A 20,494-nucleotide genomic window follows, 5' to 3' on the forward strand; every position below is an offset into this window, starting at 1 on the left:
GAGAAGCGTCATTTCTGTGGACGCCGCCCCAGTTATCTTAGCTGTGGTCTGTCTTCACCATGTACATGTTTAAGCTTTATTGAGGTAGAAGGGGGAAACTGCATGTTCAGTGTTGACACTGTGAGGGGTTGGACGTGTGCACATGCTTGTGACATCGTCACCACAGTCAAGGCACTACTCTTTGCATGTTGTAAGCTATACATATACAGCACGTACCAAAAAAAAACCTCTTATATTGGAAAGAAATAATATTTTGGGGAAAAAACTCAGTAAACCAAAATATGTCCTAGAGACCTGTGCTTTTGCTGGTAACCGTTGTACAAAAGACAAGCATATTGAGGAAGGAATGTTCCTCTGGCTTCAAAAATGCAATAGCAGGAGCAGTTTACATCGACAGGTTCAGATTTTTGTTGGAGATCGAGGTTTTGTTTTGTTTTGCTTTTTGAACTTTAAAAAACGCAAGTGCGGCAAAGAATAGTTTTGTGCTTCACTCCAAATGGCTATGTTTACTTCAGATTAAAGTTGAAAGTCCCGTTTTTTTCATCTGTTTTCTCAATATATATGGTTAGTTTTTCTTTCTTTTTTAAAAAATATTTTATTTATTAATTTGACAGAGAGCACAAGCAGGGGGAGCAGCAGGCAGAGGGAGAGGGAGAAGCAGGCATCCTGCTCACTAAGGAGCCTGATGTGGGGCTTGATCCCAGGACCCTGGGATCATGACCTGAACCTAAAGCAGATGCTTAACCAACTGAGCCACCCAGGGGCCCCTATGGTTAGTTTTTCTCTTGGAAATAGGATTTTAAACCCTGCTTCTACTTATCTAAGTAAATCACAAATACTTACATTTAAAAATACATTTCGGGGTGCCTGGATGGCTCAGTCAGTTAAGCATCTGCCTTTAGCTCGGGTCGAGATCTCAGGATTCTGGGATTAAGCCCCACATCAGGCTCCCTGCTTAGTGAGCCTGCTTCTTCCTCTCCCTGTGCCCCTCCTCCATGCTCATGGTCTCTCTCTGTCTTGCTATCTCAAATAAAATCTTAAAAAAAAAAAAAATAAAAGTACATTTGATAGTTAGAAACAGAGTGCTAATGTGCAACCTTAAACAGTATTTCATGTGTGGTTGTGTGATTGGCCTTCTGACTGCGGATGAAGGGGGCTGAAGATTGTGACATGTTTTGATGATTATATGATTTTCTTATTTTTTTTCTCCTAGGCAGAAGAATTATTTTTATGGGTTCCACGAAAATTACTAATGACTGTTGAATCTGCTAAAAATTCAGTGTTGGGTGAGAATAATTTCTGACTGTTCAAGGCAAAGTGCAAATGATAAAAATATGAAATTTTATTTTATGGTGCTAAGGACCATATTTGGGTGTTTTCTCAAACTAGCGAAATATTCCCCCAAATTCACATTGTTTGGCATGCTTGTAATGCGACATAGTAGAAGAATGTCAGAAGAAAGTTGCATGTTACTTTAAATATTACAAGACTTTCCAGTTATTTCTGTAACTTTAATGTATATTTTGAATGAATACTTTTTAAGGCGCTTTTTTAACTTAACGCTGATAACCTCTGGGTTCATTCAGGGCCCTTGTATTCTCAAGACCGGATTCTTCAAGCTATGGGAAATATCACACTGGCCTTTCACCTGCTGTGTGAGCGCGCCGACCCGAACTCTTTCTGGCAGCCCTACATTCAGACCCTCCCCAGCGAGTACGACACTCCTCTCTACTTTGAGGAAGATGAAGTCCGAGACCTCCAGTCCACACAAGCTATCCACGACGTCTTCAGCCAATATAAGAACACGGCTCGGCAGTACGCCTACTTCTATAAGGTCATTCAGGTGAGTGGCTGCTTACTGTTCACATGTACACTTAACAGAGTGAGGAAGAAAGAGAAATTGATGGCCTAAATGTTCTGCCTCACATTTTATTACACATGCTTAAACTTCGTGCTTCTTTAAGGTAAAAGGCATTCTGATTCTAGTCCACTGTCTGTTTTGGTACAGAAATATCCCTGAAGTGTGGTTTGAACATATCTGATTTCCGGTGTTAATATAAGCAGCCCTCGTTCCTAAGTTAGGAAAGTCTCCGAGCTTTTCTGAAAAGGAAAGATTACAACAGAACTCGAGAAGCTGTAAAATGTGTCTAATACAAAAAGGTGCTCCGTGTATAAATTTTCCAGGGAAATGAAAGACCCTTTCTGGGTTTTTCATATAAAGGTTGACATGTATTTTACTAAATTATAGTGACAGTTAATTTGCTAACTTAGAATGCCGAGTTCTTTTGTCTTTCAGAGTGTGCTGTGTATTAATTTTAATTAGTTCTAAGTGAAAGTGTCCTATAAAAACTTCCGTATGGTTGTGCACATTTGAGTTTTACCTGGTTACTCCTTTCTGTGTCTTGGCAGTTCAGCTGGTGTTACCTTTCCTCTCCTGTTGAACTGCCATGAGACGAGTCAGAGCAAGTGTCATGGTTCCCTCCCGAGCTGAGACCAGGGAGTGTCTCTGCCCCGACTCTCCCCTTTCTCAGTTGCTCGAGAACTAGCTCCGGGGCTGCTCTATCTGATACGTGGCAGTGGGGGTGATACTAAACTTCCTTGGATGTATAGGGCAGCCCCCAAATGGGGAATTTTCCAACCCAGAATGTTAGTATTGCTAAAGTCAAGTAATCTTGCTTTGTGGGTATATATAGCACAGAGTGTCTCAGGTGCCAGTGTGATGCCGATCGCCATCATTCCTGACTGATGATCTCATCAGGACCTGACTGAACAGACAGAACTCAGGCTTCGTCGTAAGATGAGCCCGAGTTGAAATCTAGATTCCATATCTCACTTGCTATTGAAATAGAATTTGGATTTACAGTTAACCCTTGAACAGCATGGGTTTAAGCGGTATAGGCCCCCTCATACACGGTCATTTTCGATAAGTACGGTGCAGTGTTGTCAATGTATTTACTCTTACGATTCTCTTGATAACATTTTCTTTTTCTCCCTCTTTACTATGAGGATACAGAATATAGTATGTATAACATACATAAACCAACTGTTTAGTTTATTGGTAGCACTTCTGTTCAACAGTAAGCTATTGGTAGTTAAGTTTCTGGGGAGTCAAAAGTTATATGTATACTTAAAAAAGAAAAGATTTTGTTTATTTATTTGACAGAAAGAGAGAGAGAGCACAAGCAGGCAGAGGGAGAGGGAGAAGCAGACTCCGTGCTGAGCTGGGAACCTGACGTGGGGTTCGATCCCAGGACCCCAGGATCATGACCTGAGCCCAAGGCAGACGCTTAACCCACTGAGCCACCCAGGTGCCCCAATACGTAGATTTTTTGATTGGGTGGGGGTCAGCACCGCATCCCTTGCATTAACTTGGAGGTCAGCTCTTGGTGCTTTACCCCTCTGATTGGTTTCCTCATCTGTAGGATTAAAATATCTGCCCCATTTTTCAGTGTAACTATCGTGAGCCCAACTAGGGCTATTCATCAGAGCACCTAAGTGCGGTGCCGGGCCTCGGCGCCTGTGGCCGTTAGGAGTGCAGTTTCCTCTGGGAACCGTGAAGGATATCTCAGTTGAAGCCACCTCCATTGGGGCGATGTGTTCCTTGGAGTGCTGGGCCCCAGAGCTGGCCTGCCAGGGTCCAGACCCCACAGTACCTTGAGAGCTGTGCCATTTGCCTGTGTCTCTGTGCTCCTGTTTCCTTATCTGTAAAATGGGATAACACAGCACCACACTCCAGGGTTGCGGAGCAGACCAGATGAGTATGTACGGCCCTTGATGACAGCAGTGTTTGCTGTAGAAATTCTCAGTTTGGGTTACTCTTCTGTGTCTTGTTCCTTCAGACCGTGTCACTCAGTTCGAGTTCTTTACTGTTTTTCGTGGCTTCTCCCCCTGTGTCTGCAGGGACTTCCATTAGTGTGTGTTAACCTTCCCAACTGAACACCCTCGCCACCAAGAACGATGAAGGGTGTTCCTGCAAGATGACGGTCCCCTCCTCGAGCGGCCCATTACAGACTCCGAATTGCTTCAGAGTCCTGAGCTTTTGTCATTACTGTTGCTGGCTTCAGTTTCACATTTTAAAATATCAACAGTTCATGCAAATGTTTGTTTGCTCTGGTTTAAAAGCCTTGTTCAGTGACATACCATCAAGTCAGGTTGGGAATGTAGGAGAACGGCCCCGGGTTCTCCCGGGACTGTACCTGCCCCTGTGTGTGCCTGGGGAGCCCCCATTCCGGCTTTGCCTGTAGTAAACACTTTTACCCTGACATCGTGGTCCGTCCAGCTGTGGTCCTTTTTTAGAAAAACATGGGACACCCCCTTCACATTAGTAGAAGGGAATCATTACAAACTGAAGTACATCCTAACAAGATTTTGTGGGAAATTTCCTAGTCAGTGGTTTGAATTAAGTGCCAGTTGAGGTAGGAGCACAGGAAGCCTGATGGGGCAAGTAGCCATGGCTTGAGAAGGATCCAGGCTGGGGTAGGGGAGGGTTCCCCTCCCATGAGCATTCTTCATCAAGTAAAACAGACTCAAGCAGAAGTTACCTTTTTAAAAATTAGAGCTTGAGACCAACTGCTCTTCTGGTCTTAGAATGTTCTCATTGCTCGTGGAATCTTCAGTAACGATCCAGTGTAAACACAAATGTTAGCATTGTTTTGTAGGTCAGGTTTTCTCACCTCGGCACCAGACTCTGCCTCTTTTTCATGCTGTCCCAGGACCAGCTGTGAGGCTTTTGCTCCGTTGCAGAGGGTTGCTCCGTCAGTGCGTCGCCACTTAAGAAGAGAGAGTGAGCCGTGTTGCCTCAGTTCATATTAACGTCTTCCTTGCGGTCCCCTGCCCTCACTTTTGTTTTGTGGGGCACCGTGGCTCTTAACCTTTTAAGGGTCTGGCGTCCCTCTTCCCAGAGAAATGGACGCATGCCGTCTAGCATGAATGTTTATGTACCATTTGAGGGAGGGTCCCAGTTCCTTTCCGGTGTCCCATTTACTGTCATTTGCCTGGGCCTGGGCATTGCACCTGAAACCCATTATTTTTCTTCTGAGCCGAATGCTGGCTCGAAGGTCTGCCAGCCACAGCTCTTAGCCACTAGCTCTGCTCGCACCAGCAGTGTGAGTGCAGGCATGACTTGGTTCCGGGCGTCTGCACCAGTGATCCCCAGACCCTGGGAAAGGGTGCAGAAAAGGGCAGTATGTGCTTCGGCCTTACGTCTTGCTTCCGGTGCTGGAGGGCTTGTCAGTGCTTCCTTCTAGTCATTGTAAGTTCCTTTAGGTAGACTTCTCTTCATTGAATTTCGTTATTTTCATGTTTGTCTGTCTTTCTCTTTGGTTGTTGTTAGCTAACCACTAGAAGAGTAATTCCCTGCACTCTTTTCTGCCAGAGGTATTTTCATAGACGAGGGAGTTTTAGAGCGGCCGGGTGTTAGTTCAGCGTACTTTGTGTTCCGAAGTGTTTGCAAGCCTCTGCTGGTTCTCATGGGTAGAGAAGGGGCTTGGGCTTTATGGTCTTTCCAGTTTTTTATCCTGTATTGACATGGTGTTCTTGAGATGTTCAGTATACAGGGTTTCCTTTACGTGTTCAGCAGAGGATGGCGTGTAACCGGGAGCCTTGGACTCAGGGAGCCAGGGGAGCGGACTGTGGACGCAGACAGAGCGCCTGCTGGTAAAGTCTTGTACTGCAGCCCAACAGTTGAGAAGTGTCCCCGCTCAGACTCAGGAAGCTAAATTAGGAGCTGTGGCTCAGCCAGATCCTGGAAAAGGCTCGTGTGGTTTGAGAACCGTAAGGTGTGGTAAAATTTCTGTCAGTCTGTGAAATGGGGACCAGCGCAGGACAGAGGATTAATGGTAGAAGGCAGAACTTGGCCCTTTAAAACCAGGGCAGAACTTTGAACCCGTAAGAGTCACTTAGCAGACCAGGACGTTCGAAAGTTCAGCTCTAGGGTAAGACTCCTGCCTGGAAATATGGGACCAATGTTGGGACAGACATCAGTGGAACAGCAGGATTTGGCTTAAACCCAGCTCTGAAGTAGTGTAATTGTGTGAAGGGAAGAAATCCCATCAGATTTGACCTGACTTAACACAGATGAATCGTAGCTTGTGTATCGCTCCCCCGCGCCAGTGAAAAACAAATGAACAGGTCCTATGAGTGGACAGTGTGATTTGTAGTCCCACCTGCTGGACCAGGCCCCGCGCTATGGGGTGCCCGCTTGTCCTGAGGTTAAGAGCTCTCCGGGGACATACACATTTTCCTGAGTGGCTGAGCCTGAATGTGATGCTCACGGAAGAAAATGCAACTGTGTGAAGTTTGTTAGAATAGAGGCATATCTGTAGAATGACTGGTTTTCCATTGATCTTCTAATTTGCATGATTTGTCCACCTTACTTGGGTTTTGTCCTTTGTGTCGCTCAGACAGCGTGAGAGGTCGGGCGGAAGGGATGGAGATGGAGAAGCCCACTTGTGTGTTAGCTGCTGTGAGTTTCCGTTGAGCGAGCTTCCACTCTGCCTGCCCTGTGCTTCGGGACGGAGTTAGGCGGCCTTGAGTTGGCTTTCTTCCTTGAACAGGCCACTTCTCCCACCTAGCCTGGGCTGTAGTGGCAGAAGATTTGAGCAGTCATACTCACAACTTGGCCGCAAACAGAGCCTACCAAGAGGCAGAGGAAGATGTCACGCTCGGCTCTTGGCGCCCCGTGACGGCTGTGGCCCGGTACCAACAGTTGCTCTTCCCGCTTCTCGCCGTTCTAACGGTCTCTGACGGAGGCACACAAGAGTAGCACGAGATGGGCGTTGTCGAATGGATTTAGCCTATGTTTTCCTGAAGCTCCAGTCCGCTCGTAGACTCTGCTCCTACACAGTGCCTTCGGGGCCGGGTGTCCAGTTAGAGCAGAAGGCTCTGGGCCCTAGCTTATTCTGAAGACCCCGGCACCCAGAGCCTCTCGGGAGACACCCCTCACCACGCAGAGCTGTTTGTAGAGCTGCGTGTAGGTAACGTGTGCCGGAGCAGCACCGAGAGGGAGAACCTGCGTGTGTCCTCCTGTCACTGTCTCCTCTGGCAGCAGATAGCCTGTGGGCAGGCGGCGTGGGGTCTCCATGGTCAGCTTCTCCTGTGCTGGTGGTCCTTCCCCTCTGCCTGGAAACTGCCCTTAGAGTCTTCCTTTGCGCGTACACCAACCTGCCGCCTCCTCCCAACCTTGGATTTACTGCCCTGTCTTTTGTTTTTAGCCTGTGTGCCCGCTAGGTTATTGCATTTTTCAACTGTACTTGAGTGTGTGTGGCGGGGTGGGCAGCATACCTGGATCTCTGGGAATAGAGATTTTTTTTTCTTTTCTCTCTCTTTTTTTTTTTTTTTAAAAAAAAGCTTATATTTATTTTAGATAGAGAGCACAAGGTCGGGAGGAGCAGAGGGACGGAGTAAGCAGACTCCCGGCTGAGCGCGGAGCCGATGTGCGGCTCGGTTCCAGGACTTGAGCGGAGATCAGGGGTCGGACACTCAGATGACTGAGCTATCCACGCGTGCCCAGAGATTTTCTTTTTCAGTGTTTTGTTCTGGAATGGACTTTTAGGCTTACAGAAAAGTTGCGCACGTAGCACAAAGTTGAAAGTGGACCCATGAGGATTCTAGCCTCCTGACCTCGTTCCCGCTTACATGTTTTTCCTCAGAGGCAAACACGTTCTGAAGGGGACATTTTTGTTCTCAGCCAGCTTCACGGCAACGCCACATCTGTGAATAGTGAAGAAGTGAAGAGGGAGGGAGCAGAGTCGCAGGTGATGGTGACGAGGAGGGCAGAGGAGGCTGATGGCTAGGTTTGGAGGTGTCGGATGCAAGAGCATGAGCCCGTATTTATTCCTTGGCTGCCATGGTAACGGGCTGGGTCGAGGCTGCGGGATGCAGAGAGACAGGAAGATTTCTGTTCGCAGGTTGCTCGTCTGAGTTGACTGGGGCCTCTTCCCATCAGGTAAGGACTTTCCGTGCTCTGTGCCTCCTGGGACTGGCAGAGGAGGCTGGGCCGGGCCGAGGTGGGTAGGAGGGCTCCTGAACACAGGGCAGGAAACCCAGAGCCCAGCTCATCTCTTGCTCTCTGGAGGACTGTCATCCTTCCACCTGCGAGGGGCTGGTTGCTCACCCTTTGCAGCTGAGGACTCACAGCTGTGAAGATGTGGGGCAGCTGGCCAGAGCCCCAGGGCGCCCACAGCCTGGGCTGGGGTCAGAGCAGGTCTGCTAGCTCCATGCCCGTGCCTGTGTCCTTGAATCTCTAAGGTTATTTCTGGTCTTAATTTTGAGACAAAGAAGTGTTCTGGTTTTAAGGGCAGAACACTTTTTTTTTTTAAGATTTTATTTATTTATTTGACAGATCACAAGTGGGCAGAGAGGCAGGCAGAGAGAGAGAGAGGGGGAAGCAGGATCCCAGCCAGGACCCTGAGATCATGACCTGAGCCGAAGGCAGAGCCTTAACCCACTGAGCCGCCCAGGCGCCCCAGGGCAGAACACTCTTATTTAAAATCTCCCTTGGGTTCTCTTACAGAAGCTGGGGGAGGCCTGCTGGGTGTGAGGCCACTGCTGGTTGGGGTCAGGGCAGGAGCCCGCATGGGGCTCACCTTCTGGTCGCTTTTTCCAGCTGTAGAGATGCCCCTCCCGGCTAGCCTGTTTCGTGCTGTGCAGAGGCCGGAGAGGCTCCCTCTCAGAGGAACCCACACCACTGCCGCTGGCTTTCCTTGCAAGCTGTGGGGAAGCTGGCACTCCTCTCTTACTGTTATCTTTACTGATTCCATTTGTAATGATGTGGAAAACGTGAAAACACTAGAGCTTTAGGAAATCAGTGCAGCTTGCGGATTCTCTGGAGAGTTTCCAGTGCCCTTCCAGTCTTTGTTAGAGCCTCTGGCTGTCTCCCTGAAACGGCCTGACCTTCATCATTTTCATCAAAAAAGGCTGCAGATAGGTCATTAAAAAATCTAATTTGTGTCTTTAACTCTGTTCACTTGTTTTGCATCCCGTAGAGCAGGGCAGACGGGTGTGGACCTCACCTTCCGGAATCCGTGAGTGGGCCTTGTTTCCTCTGGTTTTTTCCAGCTTAAGTTTCAGCAGCCTTTGGGGAGCTCAAGGAATGAAGTGCTTTTTCTCTGTATTCGTGGTTCTAATTGTGGAGAGTGGGCCTGATACCCTGGCAGTGGTTGGTGTTCCTGTCTTGCCGACTGAGGGAGGACGTTGCCGGAGGGTGCTTAGTGGTGTGTGTACAGGGGAGGCTGGGCAGCCCCATGTTCCATGTCCTCCTGCTGCAGTTCTCACATGCAGAGTTGGCATCTTCCGTCTGCCCTGCTTGCTAGAGCTGCCCCGTCTCCCACCCCTGCCTGTCCCTGCAGCCCTCCTCCCGGGCCACAGCCTCCCTCGCCTTTCTCTGCTTGCCTGACTTGGGATCCTGGGATCCTTTTTTTTTTTTTTTTTTTAATTTTTTTTTAAGATCTTTATTTATTTATTTGATAGAGATCACAAGTAGGCAGAGAGACAGGCAGAGAGAGAGGAGGAAGCAGGCTCCCCGTGGAGCAGAGAGCCCAATGTGGGGCTCGATCCCATGACTCTGGGATCATGACCTGAGCCGAAAGCAGAGGCTTTAACCCACTGAGCCACCCAGGCGCCCCGGGATCCTGGGATCCTTCAGAAATCTTCCGTTGTGCCTGATCAGGGTCAGGGACAGAAGTCCCACAGAGCAGACCCGTAAATTGTCCCCGTGTCCTACTTTATGTATCACCCAGGCGTAAGCATGTTCTTAGAGGCACCTCCACAGGTATGGCGGACAGAGCCACGGGGCAAGATTGTGCATACATGTCCCTGGTGGCAGGACGCCGGAAGGAAGGGGAATCCGCATTTGTGGTCATGCCTGCTGTGTCAGGCACTGTGACGGGGACTTTCTCTCCTGTTATTCTCGTGGTGAGGAGGAGCTGGGAACTGGTGTCTTCCCATATGAATCTGACACAGAATTAGCCAAACTAGATTTCAAAGAAACCCCCAATGCCAGGACCAGGTCCCTGGTAGTTAAATTTGTGTGTGGAGTAGTTCAAGCCTCAGAGTCAGAGACGGGGCCTTGTTCCTAAGGCACTGTTCACTGAGCCTAGGCCTCTATGTGGCACTGGTGGGCCAGGGTCCTTGGTGAGGCTCTGCTAGTCCTTCTTGTTACCTCGTCGCTGGGCATCACCCTCTTCGGGGAGGAGACAGGCTGAGGGTGGGAACGCTGGCCAGAGCTGCTGATGGTGAGTCAGGACTGACGCCCCAGAATGCCCCACGCACCCCCCCCCCGGGGGGCTGTGTGTCCCACTTCCCATCTCTGCAGACCCGTGCTTCTCACAGTTCCTTCCGTCTTCCGGCCCTGCTTGACCAGCCCTGGCTCTCCCCACTGCTCGGAGCAATAGAACTTTGTGAAATCCCTGCAAGTTTAAAAACAAGCATCAAAAAAAAATCTTTCTTGAAACCTGCTTTTTTCTATCAGTCTCCCCTAAGGTCTGGATTTGTAAATTCCCTCACCTATGGGACAGGATTTTGAGACTTGAATGAGACTTGCTCCTGTTTCTGAGACCCAGGATAAGCCCCCTTGTGAGTAAATGCGTTTGTGAGCGCCCTTGTTGGCCGACCCAAGCTCCATTCCTTCCCCGCAGAGCTGTGCTGTGCGTGATGTCTGCTGGCGTGAATGGTTTAGGCTGCAACCGCTGTGTAGCCATCAGCTGCTCTCAAGGAAGGCGACAATATGTACTTACATAGAGAAGGAGATGTATTTTCAGGAGTTCCCTCAAGTAATACTGGAGGCTGGTAGCTCTGGAATTTACAGGACGACCAGCAGGGGGAGACCCTGGAGGGAGCGGGCGCTGCGGTTGGATTCCAGAGGTGCTCTCCTGGAGGGTTCCCTCTGGCTTGCAGCTGGCTCTGCGGAGGCCTTCGCTGATTGAAGCCCCCCGCATTAGGTAGGGCAGTCGGCTTTCCTCCTAGCTAACCAGTTTACATGTTAGCTGCACCCAGAAGAGCCTTGTAGCAACATCCGGAACAACCAAGTGTCGGGGCACCGAGGCCCAGCCAAGTTGCCACGTAAAGCAAGCCATCACAGTGAGCATACTGTTTGCTTCTCCCACGGCACCTGCTCTTGGATTTATCCATTTCTTCTCTGGAGCGCGAGCTCCACGGGCAGGGCCCTTCTGTCCTGGGCACTGTGTGCCACTGCTCTGCACAGTGCCCACCGCACAGGAGGTTTGGCCGTAGCTTGTTGAGCAGGGGGACCAGGTGCCTTCCAGATCTGCACACGGAAGCCAGGTGTGGCCAGGGCCTCTGGGGGAGGTGAGGGGCTGGAGTCTGGGCTGTCCTCACTCCCCAAGTTGGTCTCTGCAGAGCTGGGTCTTTATAGACAGGCAGTTTTTTCTGGTTTGTTCCCTGGCAAACACTCTTCTCCCTGCTGGGACACATGCTAAACCTGATGGGATGGCAGAGGAGCCCACGTGAGGACTGTCCTGTGTCTAACAGAACATTCCTCCCTCTGCTTGAGGCTTCGGTGGCCATGGACATCCCTGTCCTTCCTTTCTTTCCTGTGTCTTCCCAGAGAAGTTTGCAGTGAAGGAAAAATTTATCAGATCCTCTGCTTTTACTTAATTTTTTTTTAGAAGATTTTATTTTTGAGAGAGAGCAAGCAAGAGAGAGCATGAGCAGGGGGAGGGGCAGAGGGACATGGAGAAGCAGACTCCCCGCTGAGCAGGGAACCAGACCTGGGGCTGGATCCAGGACCCGAGGATCAGGACCTGAGGCGAAGGCGGCCGCCCAAGCAACTGAGCCCCCCAGGCGCCCCTCCTGTTTTCTCGTCCTTACCCCGTGTTCACTGCCTGGCCTTATGCTCGGATTCCAACAGTTCTCTGAGGGTAGTTCCCCAGTTCCAACTGGACCATTTTTCTACCCCTTCTTAGTGGATCTTCTTTTAGATGATGCACATCCTCCCGCCACTGGGTCCCCTGGTGAGCCTCCCCAGCAGGGCTTGTGAATGCGCTGAGCCTCATGGGGGCTCTCTGTGTCGCGCCAGTGAACCACCCCTCCTCCGCTCTGCTTGGTGACCTGGAGATAACCTGAGGCGGGGAAGTTCTTCCTGACCCTCTTGCTGAGGGATTCCTCCTGGAGGTTGCTGGGCGTCCCACCTCACGTGAGACTGCCGCAGAGTGCCCCGCGACCATCAGCGCGTGGAGAGCTGTTGCATTTGGCCCCCTCTGTTCTGTAGTCCTCAGGCTTTGCCACATAATTTGATTTGGGTACTTTTTCCTTTCGCAAGTCAACTGTACTTTTTCAGCCTAAAAGAAGTGAGTTCTAAGGAGTAGTAGTCCGAAACACAGCATGAAAACTGTGTTTATCTTCTTTATTTACACTGAATCTCATCAGGGAAAAAAATTGTAAGAGTCTCTCTTTTTTTAAGTAAGTCCAATAACTATCTGAAATATTTGCTGATAGTAATGGAGTTTTCCGGAGTGCCTGGGTCTCCGGTTCAGTGGCAGGTGCTACAAGGAGATCAAAGAGTAGGAGGTCCTTGCCTTTTCAGAGTTTATGTAGAGACAGGAGGCACCCAGTTGGCAGGAAACACAGAAGAAATGGTAAACTGAGGCAGTGACAGCTCTCTGAGCTCTGGGATGCCTGGGGCGGTCAGATGGTTGTGGCTTGAAAGGCAGGACTGTCTGACCGAGGGCAGTACTGAAGGTCTGGATGTGGAGGTTAGCCGGGCGTAGCCAGAGGAGCCTGGAAGGACAGCCCAAGCCCAGGAGAGGCCCAGCCCCCGACTGGAGGGAAGTCACTGCAGGTTTGTGGGGACCAGCTCCCAGAAGTCTGACGCCTGAACCCCCGCAGGGTGTCTGTCGCTTCTGTGGCTCAGGCCAGTGTGCGTGGGACAAGAGGGCTGTCTGTGGCTTAGGTGGTTGGTCTGTGTGTGATACCTACTCACATCGCCCATACTCCCCGAGCCTCAGTTTCCACAATTACAATTGAGCCTGTCCCAGGCTGTCTTTGCAAGTGCAGCTGAGATATCAGTGGATATAAATGTGTTTTTACAGTGCTAGCCTTGGGGCAGCTCATTTGGTTAAGTCTGCCTTCGGCTCAGGTCCTGATGAGTCCCACGTCGGGCTCCCTGCTCAACAGGGATGCTTCTTCCTCTGCTGTTCCCCCTGCTTGTGCGCTCTCCCTCTCTCTTTCTCTCTCAAATAAATTAAAAAATAAAAAATAAAATGCCAACCTTGCTCTTGGTGTCATTATGAGCTGCTGGGTTTGAGTGCCCTTCAGCAATGTTGTGAAGGGAATTTCCTGCACTGGATATAAAAAACAAGAAGATGCAACAGAATGGCCTGCTCACAGGAGTTGGGTTGGAGGGCACAGAGGGGTAGGGATAGACAGAAGGAGGGAGTGAACAAGGCTGAAAATGCGGCAGGAGCCCGGCTCGAGGGCTGTTAGCAGGCCTTGGGGTTTGTGTCCTCATACGATGGGGAGCCACGGCAGCCATTGGGCCACAGCGGCCTGGGTTTGCTTGCTTGCTGGTCGATGACCTCAGAAGCGGGGAGACCAGAAGACCAGCTAGCCTGAGCAATGTGAGAGGTACTCAGAGGTAGAATTGGTAGCATCTGTGACACGCTGGATCTGAGGAGCTAGGATGACTGTGAGATTTCTAGAGTGTGCTGGCTCAGGTGCGTCTTCCCCTCGCTCCTAGACTGACTCTACCAGCCTCTATTTATAACTTCTGTGCTTTAGAAAGGACATTTTTTTTTTTAAGATTTTTATTTATTTATTTGATAGAGAGAGATCACAAGTAGACAGAGAGGCAGGCAGAGAGAGGGGGGAAGCAGGCTCCCCGCTGAGCAAAGAGCCCGATGCGGGACTCGATCCCAGGACCCTGAGATCATGACCTGTGCTGAGGGCAGAGGCTTAAACCACTGAGCCACCCAGGCGCCCCTAGAAAGGACATTTTTGATCCTAAATTTCTAACTTACTCTAGCTTGTTTCAACCCGAGACCCACCAGAAATAACTTGTATCTGAGTTTTCCATCCAGACAGCTTTATTTTGTATTTTGGAATACATAATTTATGCAGAAATCTTTTGTATGCAAAAGTCAATCCTGGAGCAAATGTTTATTGTGAACGGAAAAGCTGGTGAAAGTGAAGGTTTTAGTGGAAGTGCTCGCCCCACCTTAACCGCAGTGGCGTGCACACAGTGGCACATCTGAAGGAAAAGCTGTCCGAAGAGCAGCTTTCAATTTAAATATATCCAGGATCTCAGGACCGATTGTAACGAGTTTTAAAATCTTTGTGCCAGCTTCATGCTTTTTCTTTAAATCATTTTAAAATTAATAAACCAGTTCGTATTTGACAGCGTCTGCATCAGAAATGCTACCGTCGGCTCTGAAGTCTTCACTCTTGTGTGGTCCTACCATTCCCCTAGAGTGAAGTAGTGGCGTGGCTTCTAGAAATGCTGGACATCGACTTCCTGGTAATGGGCCAGCTGACTACCCGCCAGACCAGCTAGATCCCGCTGCTGTGTGTAAATCCCGACACCATCACCTAATGTGGGCCATGCGGTGACAAGGGAGGATTCCAGGGACCGGGCATGGCCTGGAGTTCCCCTGGGTTAGTGAGGTGCCAGAGCAGGGTGCACTGGGGACCCGTGGACAGCATTCCAGAGCCCAGGAGGCTGTGCCGGGAAGTCCGTCTCCTCGCACTTCTCCCGCACCAGAAGTCTCACCGCCTCGGGGCCTTCCTCTGGCAGCTCTGCTGAGACACGAGCACCCGTCGGGTGCTGCTGGGCCGTAGGGAGCTCACCACGTGGGTTCTGCTTTCTCGGAGCTCCCAGCCTGGTGGAAAGCCCAGTCAGGACAGGGACGGAATGGCAGTTCTGAGGGGGCCGGGCTAGCCCAGAGGCAGGGGCAACAGCAGGAAGAGTGGGTGTCTGGAGGGGCTTCGCGGAGGGGGATGGCCCCTGGCCCTGAAGAAGGTCTGGGAGTTCACCAGGCAGAGGGCACAGCCTGGCCGCCCGGGGAGAGGAAGAGAACGTGGAGGGACAGAGGGCAGGGGCAGGACTGGCACGCGGCTGTCAGGGCCGCCTGCATCATCCCAGCTGTGCCCGACCCTGCCAGCAGCCTCACAGGCGTCGGTTGGCTCTTACTCCCGTTTGGGGGGTGACGAAATGGAGGCCCATTGGCAGGTCTGCCTGTTCTAGGACTTACATGCAGACCTCACTGTCGGCACGCCAGAGCGGGGCTTCGCGTCCGACTCCGCGGTGTCTCCTCCCCCGTGCCATGCTGATTTCTCATAACCGTGGGAGCCTGGCACTCATCCCGTGACTCTTCATGCCGCGAGCGCTGATCGAGCCGCCGCGCCGTGAACCTGGTGGGTATTTCAGCAGGGGCTGCTGCGATGTTCCAGGCTTCGGCTGCTGTTCTCTGGAGTCCTGCTGAAATGGAAGCTCACAGGGACAGGGGTCGGCCTGTGTTGTTCAGGCACAAGACAATGAGTGCCATCACAGCGGAGGACTCAGCCATCAGCTCCAGGCTGGGGCCAAGAGGGGGTGGTGACTGAGGTCGCACTCTCCGCAATTGGCAACACAATTCTGCATTTTTCTCCAGGGTGGGCAGGCACTGCCTTCTTGGAGAGGCAGCTCTACGTGCTAAAGGACCCTAAAAACAGGACCACGGACCCCATCAAATGTGCAAGAAAAAGGCATTCTAAGCCAACCTTATTGACTTTTTTTTTTTTTAAAGATTTTATTTATTTGGGACGCCTGGGTGGCTCAGTGGGTGAAGCAGCTGCCTTCGGCTCAGGTCATGATCCCAGCGTCCTGGGATCGAGTCCCATATCGGGCTCCTTGCTCCGCAGGGAGCCTGCTTGTCCGTCTGACTCTGCCTTCCACTCTGTCTGCCTGTGCTCGCTCTCGCTTGCTCTCTCTGACAAATAAATAAAATCTTTAAAAAAAAAAAAAGATTTTATTTATTTGACGGGGAGAGATCACAAGCAGGCAGAGAGGCAGGCAGAGAGAGAGAGGGGAAGCAGGATCCCCGCTGAGCAGAGAGCCCGAGGATCCCAGCCCAGGACCCTGGGATCATGACCTGAGCCGAAGGCAGCGGCCTAACCCACTGAGCCACCCAGGCGTCCCCTTATTGACTTTTTAATTTAAAGAGGTGCTTAGTCCCAGCAGACGGGACTCATCCAGATTCTGTAGTAGAGTGCTGTGTGGATGCAGTTAGGGAGGGCTGATGGCAGGCGTCAGGCCACAGAGAGGCCCCTGAGGCTGACTTACTGGCCTTGTGTTTAACACTTGGTGGGATAGGGGTGAAGACCTAGGAGGCACGCCGCTCAAGTTTCTGGATGGTAGAAAACCAAGGAGGCTTTGTAAGTGGATCAAGTCTGTCTTGGTTCAGAAAACTCTGATCCACAAGAAGGATGGGATTGAGCCGGAGTCATTTGGAGGCAGGAGGTGTGGTGGGGGAGACTGGGGACAGGACGTCAGAGCTCTGGCCCCTGTTCTCCATTGCTGGCACACTTGTGACCACAGACAAGTCACAAACTCAGCTTTGTGCCCAGTTTCCCCTACAGAAATGAGAGGCCGGTGAGAAATGGAGGGAAGGGGTTTTAGATGGGAGCATTCTACAAATGCGTATTTATTTTTAAAAAAAAGCTTGCGTCTTGGGTGAGGTACGGAAGGCGCCGCTGGCCCCTGGTGGTTCTTCAGCGCAGTGAACTGCGGGAGGCTGTCCCTTCAAGGCACCTGTGTGCACGGAAGGCACGCACTTGACCTGTTTCTCCACAGTCCCTAGCTCACAAGCTAATGGGGGAACTGCGTAAGTGAGGGAAGCTGGCAGTACATCAGGCTGACAGCTGATGGCAGTAGGAGGAGTTCACTCATTCGTGTAGGATCAGTTACCAAAATTCTAGGGGAAGGTTGCTAAGAGAACTTCAGAATCCGGAAGATTTTAGTGATTTAAGAGTTTACCACATAAAAAGCAGTACTACACTTTAAAGGCAGTAAAGGTCGACAACAGCTTCGCACGTTGAACGTTATAAACTTTTAAAGATAAGATTAATGAACCGTCTCTCCAGACATTGTGCATGGCAAGAAACAGAAAAAGGTGAGTTATGTGTGCCTACGGATGAATGATATCCTGTCAGACTGAGGTGGCTTTGGACTAAATCAGCTATTCTTGAAAATGGCCCATAGTAACAGAATAAATATATTTAGAAAAAAAGCCTGGGGACATTTAGTAACCCCCTGTAGTAAAGAAGAATAGTTCGGGTCATTTTCTGTTGATTTTTGATTGTCTTTAATTGAGGTTTAACTTCCACATGTCAAGTACATGGATTCAGTGTCGATTAGTTTTTATCTTAAGTAACCAAAACGGAGATCAAGCTGTGGCCCGTGTCTGGCCCCGGAGGAAGCCCCGGCATCCTGTCCTAGCTGGTACCCACCCTCCCTTTTCGAGAGGGAACACGCTTCCGGCTGTCGGGCTGTGGCTGTCGGCACAGCTGAGTTTGCAAATGTGAGTGCTCCAGTGGGAGACCCATGGAGGGCACTTGCCCGCCTCTGGCTGCTTCCGTTGCCTGCGCTGTCCGTGGGACTCCCCGCTCCTGTCCCTGCTGCACGGCTCTCCATCATGTGCACCCCCCGTCCCGTGTCCACGCTGTGCCTCGGCGTTTGGACGGTTTCTGGTCTGGGGTTACCGTATAGGAAGCTGCTGTCAGAGATCTTGTGTCATCTGCTTGCGGACACGTGTCCCTTTCCTCTGGGCCCTCTGTGGGGAGGGGAATCGGGCAGTCACATGTGCAGTTTCAGTAGACACTGGTAAACTGGTTTCCACACTGGCCAAACCAGGGCTTATGCCACCAGCAGTGCAGGAACGTTCTGGTTGCTCTCCCCCTGCGCCCTCAGTGCTCTGTTCGGCTTTCTTCTGCATGTGCAGGCCGTCTCCTCAGAGCTCTGACTTCCCTTCCGTGGTGACTGGTGGGGTCCAGTGTGTCTGTGTTTGCTTATTAGCTACTTGGATATCCTCCTTTGGGAGTGCCCAATCAAATCTTGCTCATTTAAGACACGATTATAATAATGTATTTTACCTAACTCAGTATATATGGAAGAGTATTCTTTAAATGTACTATTAATATAAAATACTTAATGATACATCCTACATTTTTTATAAGAAAATCTTGACAGTGCAGTGCATTTTTTTTTTTTTTTGGCAGGGAGTATATTACATTAAGTTTTTTAATTGTGGTAAAATATATGTAACGTAAAGTCTGCCATTTTGACTGTTTCTAAGAGTACAAGCCAGTGGTGTTGCTTCCATTCATAATGCCGTGTGTCTGTCACCGCTGTCCGCCAGACTTTTTCATCACTCCAAACAGAACCTCTGTAAACACTGGGCAAGGACTCCCCATACCCCTGCCCCCTTGTGAATCACTCATTAGTAATTGGTGTTTTCTTCTGGTCTGTGTCCTTTATGATTTATGCCTGTGTCGTCCTGCTGGCGTGCCCCATCCCTTTCTTAATGAAAGCTTTAGACGATCGGAGTTTCTTCATTTTAACAAAGTCCGGTGTATTGGTTTTATTTTTCCAAATATGGTATTTTTTGTGTCTCTTTCAATAACTGTTTGCCTGGCCCCAGGGTTCTCAGCTGAGAGCGGTTTGCCACTCGGGGGCAGAGACAGTTTGGCTGTCACAGCTGGGCCAGGGATTCTGTTCACCTGCGACGCACAGGACAGCCCACAGCAGAGCATGGTGCAGCCTGACAGGGCAGTGGTGCTGCAGTTGCGAAACTTGTCTAGCATGGGACCATGAATGTGTGCTTCTGGAAGCTTTGCGGCTTCACCTTGCACAGGTAGTCTAGGACCCACCTCTCCTTAGCCCCTGTGTGTGTGAGGAGAACTTGAGAGAAATCTGGATTCTTGCACATCTGTGTCCCTAACCTGTTTTTTAACCCAAAATTCGGTACATGATCAGGAGCTTTATATGGAATGTAGTAACGGGCAGAAGGGAAATTTGGGAGTTGGTGGCCTAAGAGCAGTGTTTGGAGCATAAATGTCAATGGAGTGGCATGTGCAGAAGATGGAAGGTTTTTCCTTCCAGCGTGATTAGTAAGGACTTGATTTACAGCTTTGTTGTTGCTGCTTTGTAATTGTCAGGTTGCAGCCATAGGACAGACGCCACCAAAAAGTACAATTCATGAAACACAGTGACCTGCCCATGTGCCGTTTTCATCAGACTCTTACCTGGTTCTTTGTGTGGAACTGTCGTGGTTAACTAGGCATTTCCCAGACTGATGGGAATTCGTTACTTCTTTCCCTGCTGTAGTTCGGTTGTGTGTCTGCTCGTCAGATCTTCTGTACAGCGTGCGCCTAACTGCGCAGATGTTTTCGGATAGTTGGGAGCAGGAGGAAGTACTTGCAGGAGTGGTGTGCTCAGACATGTGGAAGCTGTGCTCCATGAGGACGGCAAGGAGGGAAGAGTTGCTGGAGAACGTTGGCCTCTGATGATGATGCCGACTCTGTTCACAGCATTCTCACATTAAACTCTAATGCTGGAGCATCGGCAGGTGGGGAACCACCTTGTCCAGATGTGTTGTCGGCTGCTAATTGCTCTTCTGTTGAAACGGACAAGGGGGTGAGTTGATCGAGGGTTACAGCCTTTGGTGTTAACTTTAAAGTCACTAAGAACACATGTTGCTGTTTTGGGGGCATTGCTAGTTCCCCTTTTACTAACAGTTGTGAATGGCGTGCACTAGAAAGTGCTGGGTTTGAGTCACAGCTGTGCCTCTAAGTGACCCAAGGGTTGGCAGGTCACTCAGCCCGTTACCTCCTCTGGTATTGGTGGCACCAGCTGCTGCCTCACGTTGGAACTGGGAAGAGTAAATGAGAAGTGGAGGTCCCTTCCGGAAGCGCAAACCTTCACACAAATGGAAGGTACCCACCTTGTGCGCCCACCCCACTCTTAAAAAATTTCTCCCTCCAATATGTGTTCTATTTGTGGAGAGAGCGCACATGGAGGGGTTCAGGGAATGGGTTCGAAGGCTCCTCCACTTCCCAGCTGGGTGGCTGGCCCGACATTTATCTGTAGCGTGAGGGTGCTCTTCGTGCCTATCTTAACAGGGTTACTGTGAGGTTGAGAGGTTATCTCTGTCAAATGGCTAGGACAGTTTATGTGCCTGGTGCACACTAGGTGCTCAGTAAATGTTAATTCTTATTTTTATTGTTGCTATTCAAGTTGATTTGGAAAAGTGGAATTCAGGTCGTGCCTCAGTCAGCACTTTCCTCAGTATACTGACCAGTCCACTGAAAACAGGTGGGATTAGCTGTCGAAATACAAAGCTGTGGTCGTCAGCATTGTCAAGTTGAGTAGGGGCTGTGGGCCACGGGGCGTCTGCTGTGGGAGAGAAAGAGATGAGAGCCAGACGCCCAACTTGGCCTACCGCCTCACTGGGGAGCTGGTTCAGGAGCTGGATGGGTCCTTGACGCCACCTGCTTGGTCTCACCA

General features: G+C 50.3%; 1 protein-coding gene across 9 annotated transcripts in view; it reads left to right on the top strand.

Annotated features, from left to right (window-relative positions):
* SETD3 (SET domain containing 3, actin N3(tau)-histidine methyltransferase) overlaps nucleotides 1-20,494 on the top strand; it is a 79,965-nt gene that overhangs the window by 21,236 nt on the left and 38,235 nt on the right. For all 9 annotated transcript variants that reach the window (XR_014313539.1, XR_014313540.1, XR_014313541.1 and 6 more), the window contains 2 exons: nucleotides 1,214-1,286; nucleotides 1,587-1,843. Coding sequence is in view for 6 of the 9 variants with exons in the window: in XM_082737645.1 (XP_082593771.1) it covers nucleotides 1,214-1,286; nucleotides 1,587-1,843 (330 nt within the window). In the remaining 3 variants the exon portion in view is untranslated. The remainder of the gene's footprint in view (nucleotides 1-1,213; nucleotides 1,287-1,586; nucleotides 1,844-20,494) is intronic.

The sequence above is a fragment of the Mustela nivalis genome (assembly GCF_964662115.1).
Source record: "Mustela nivalis genome assembly, chromosome: 6".
NCBI classification, from domain to species: domain Eukaryota; kingdom Metazoa; phylum Chordata; class Mammalia; order Carnivora; family Mustelidae; genus Mustela; species Mustela nivalis.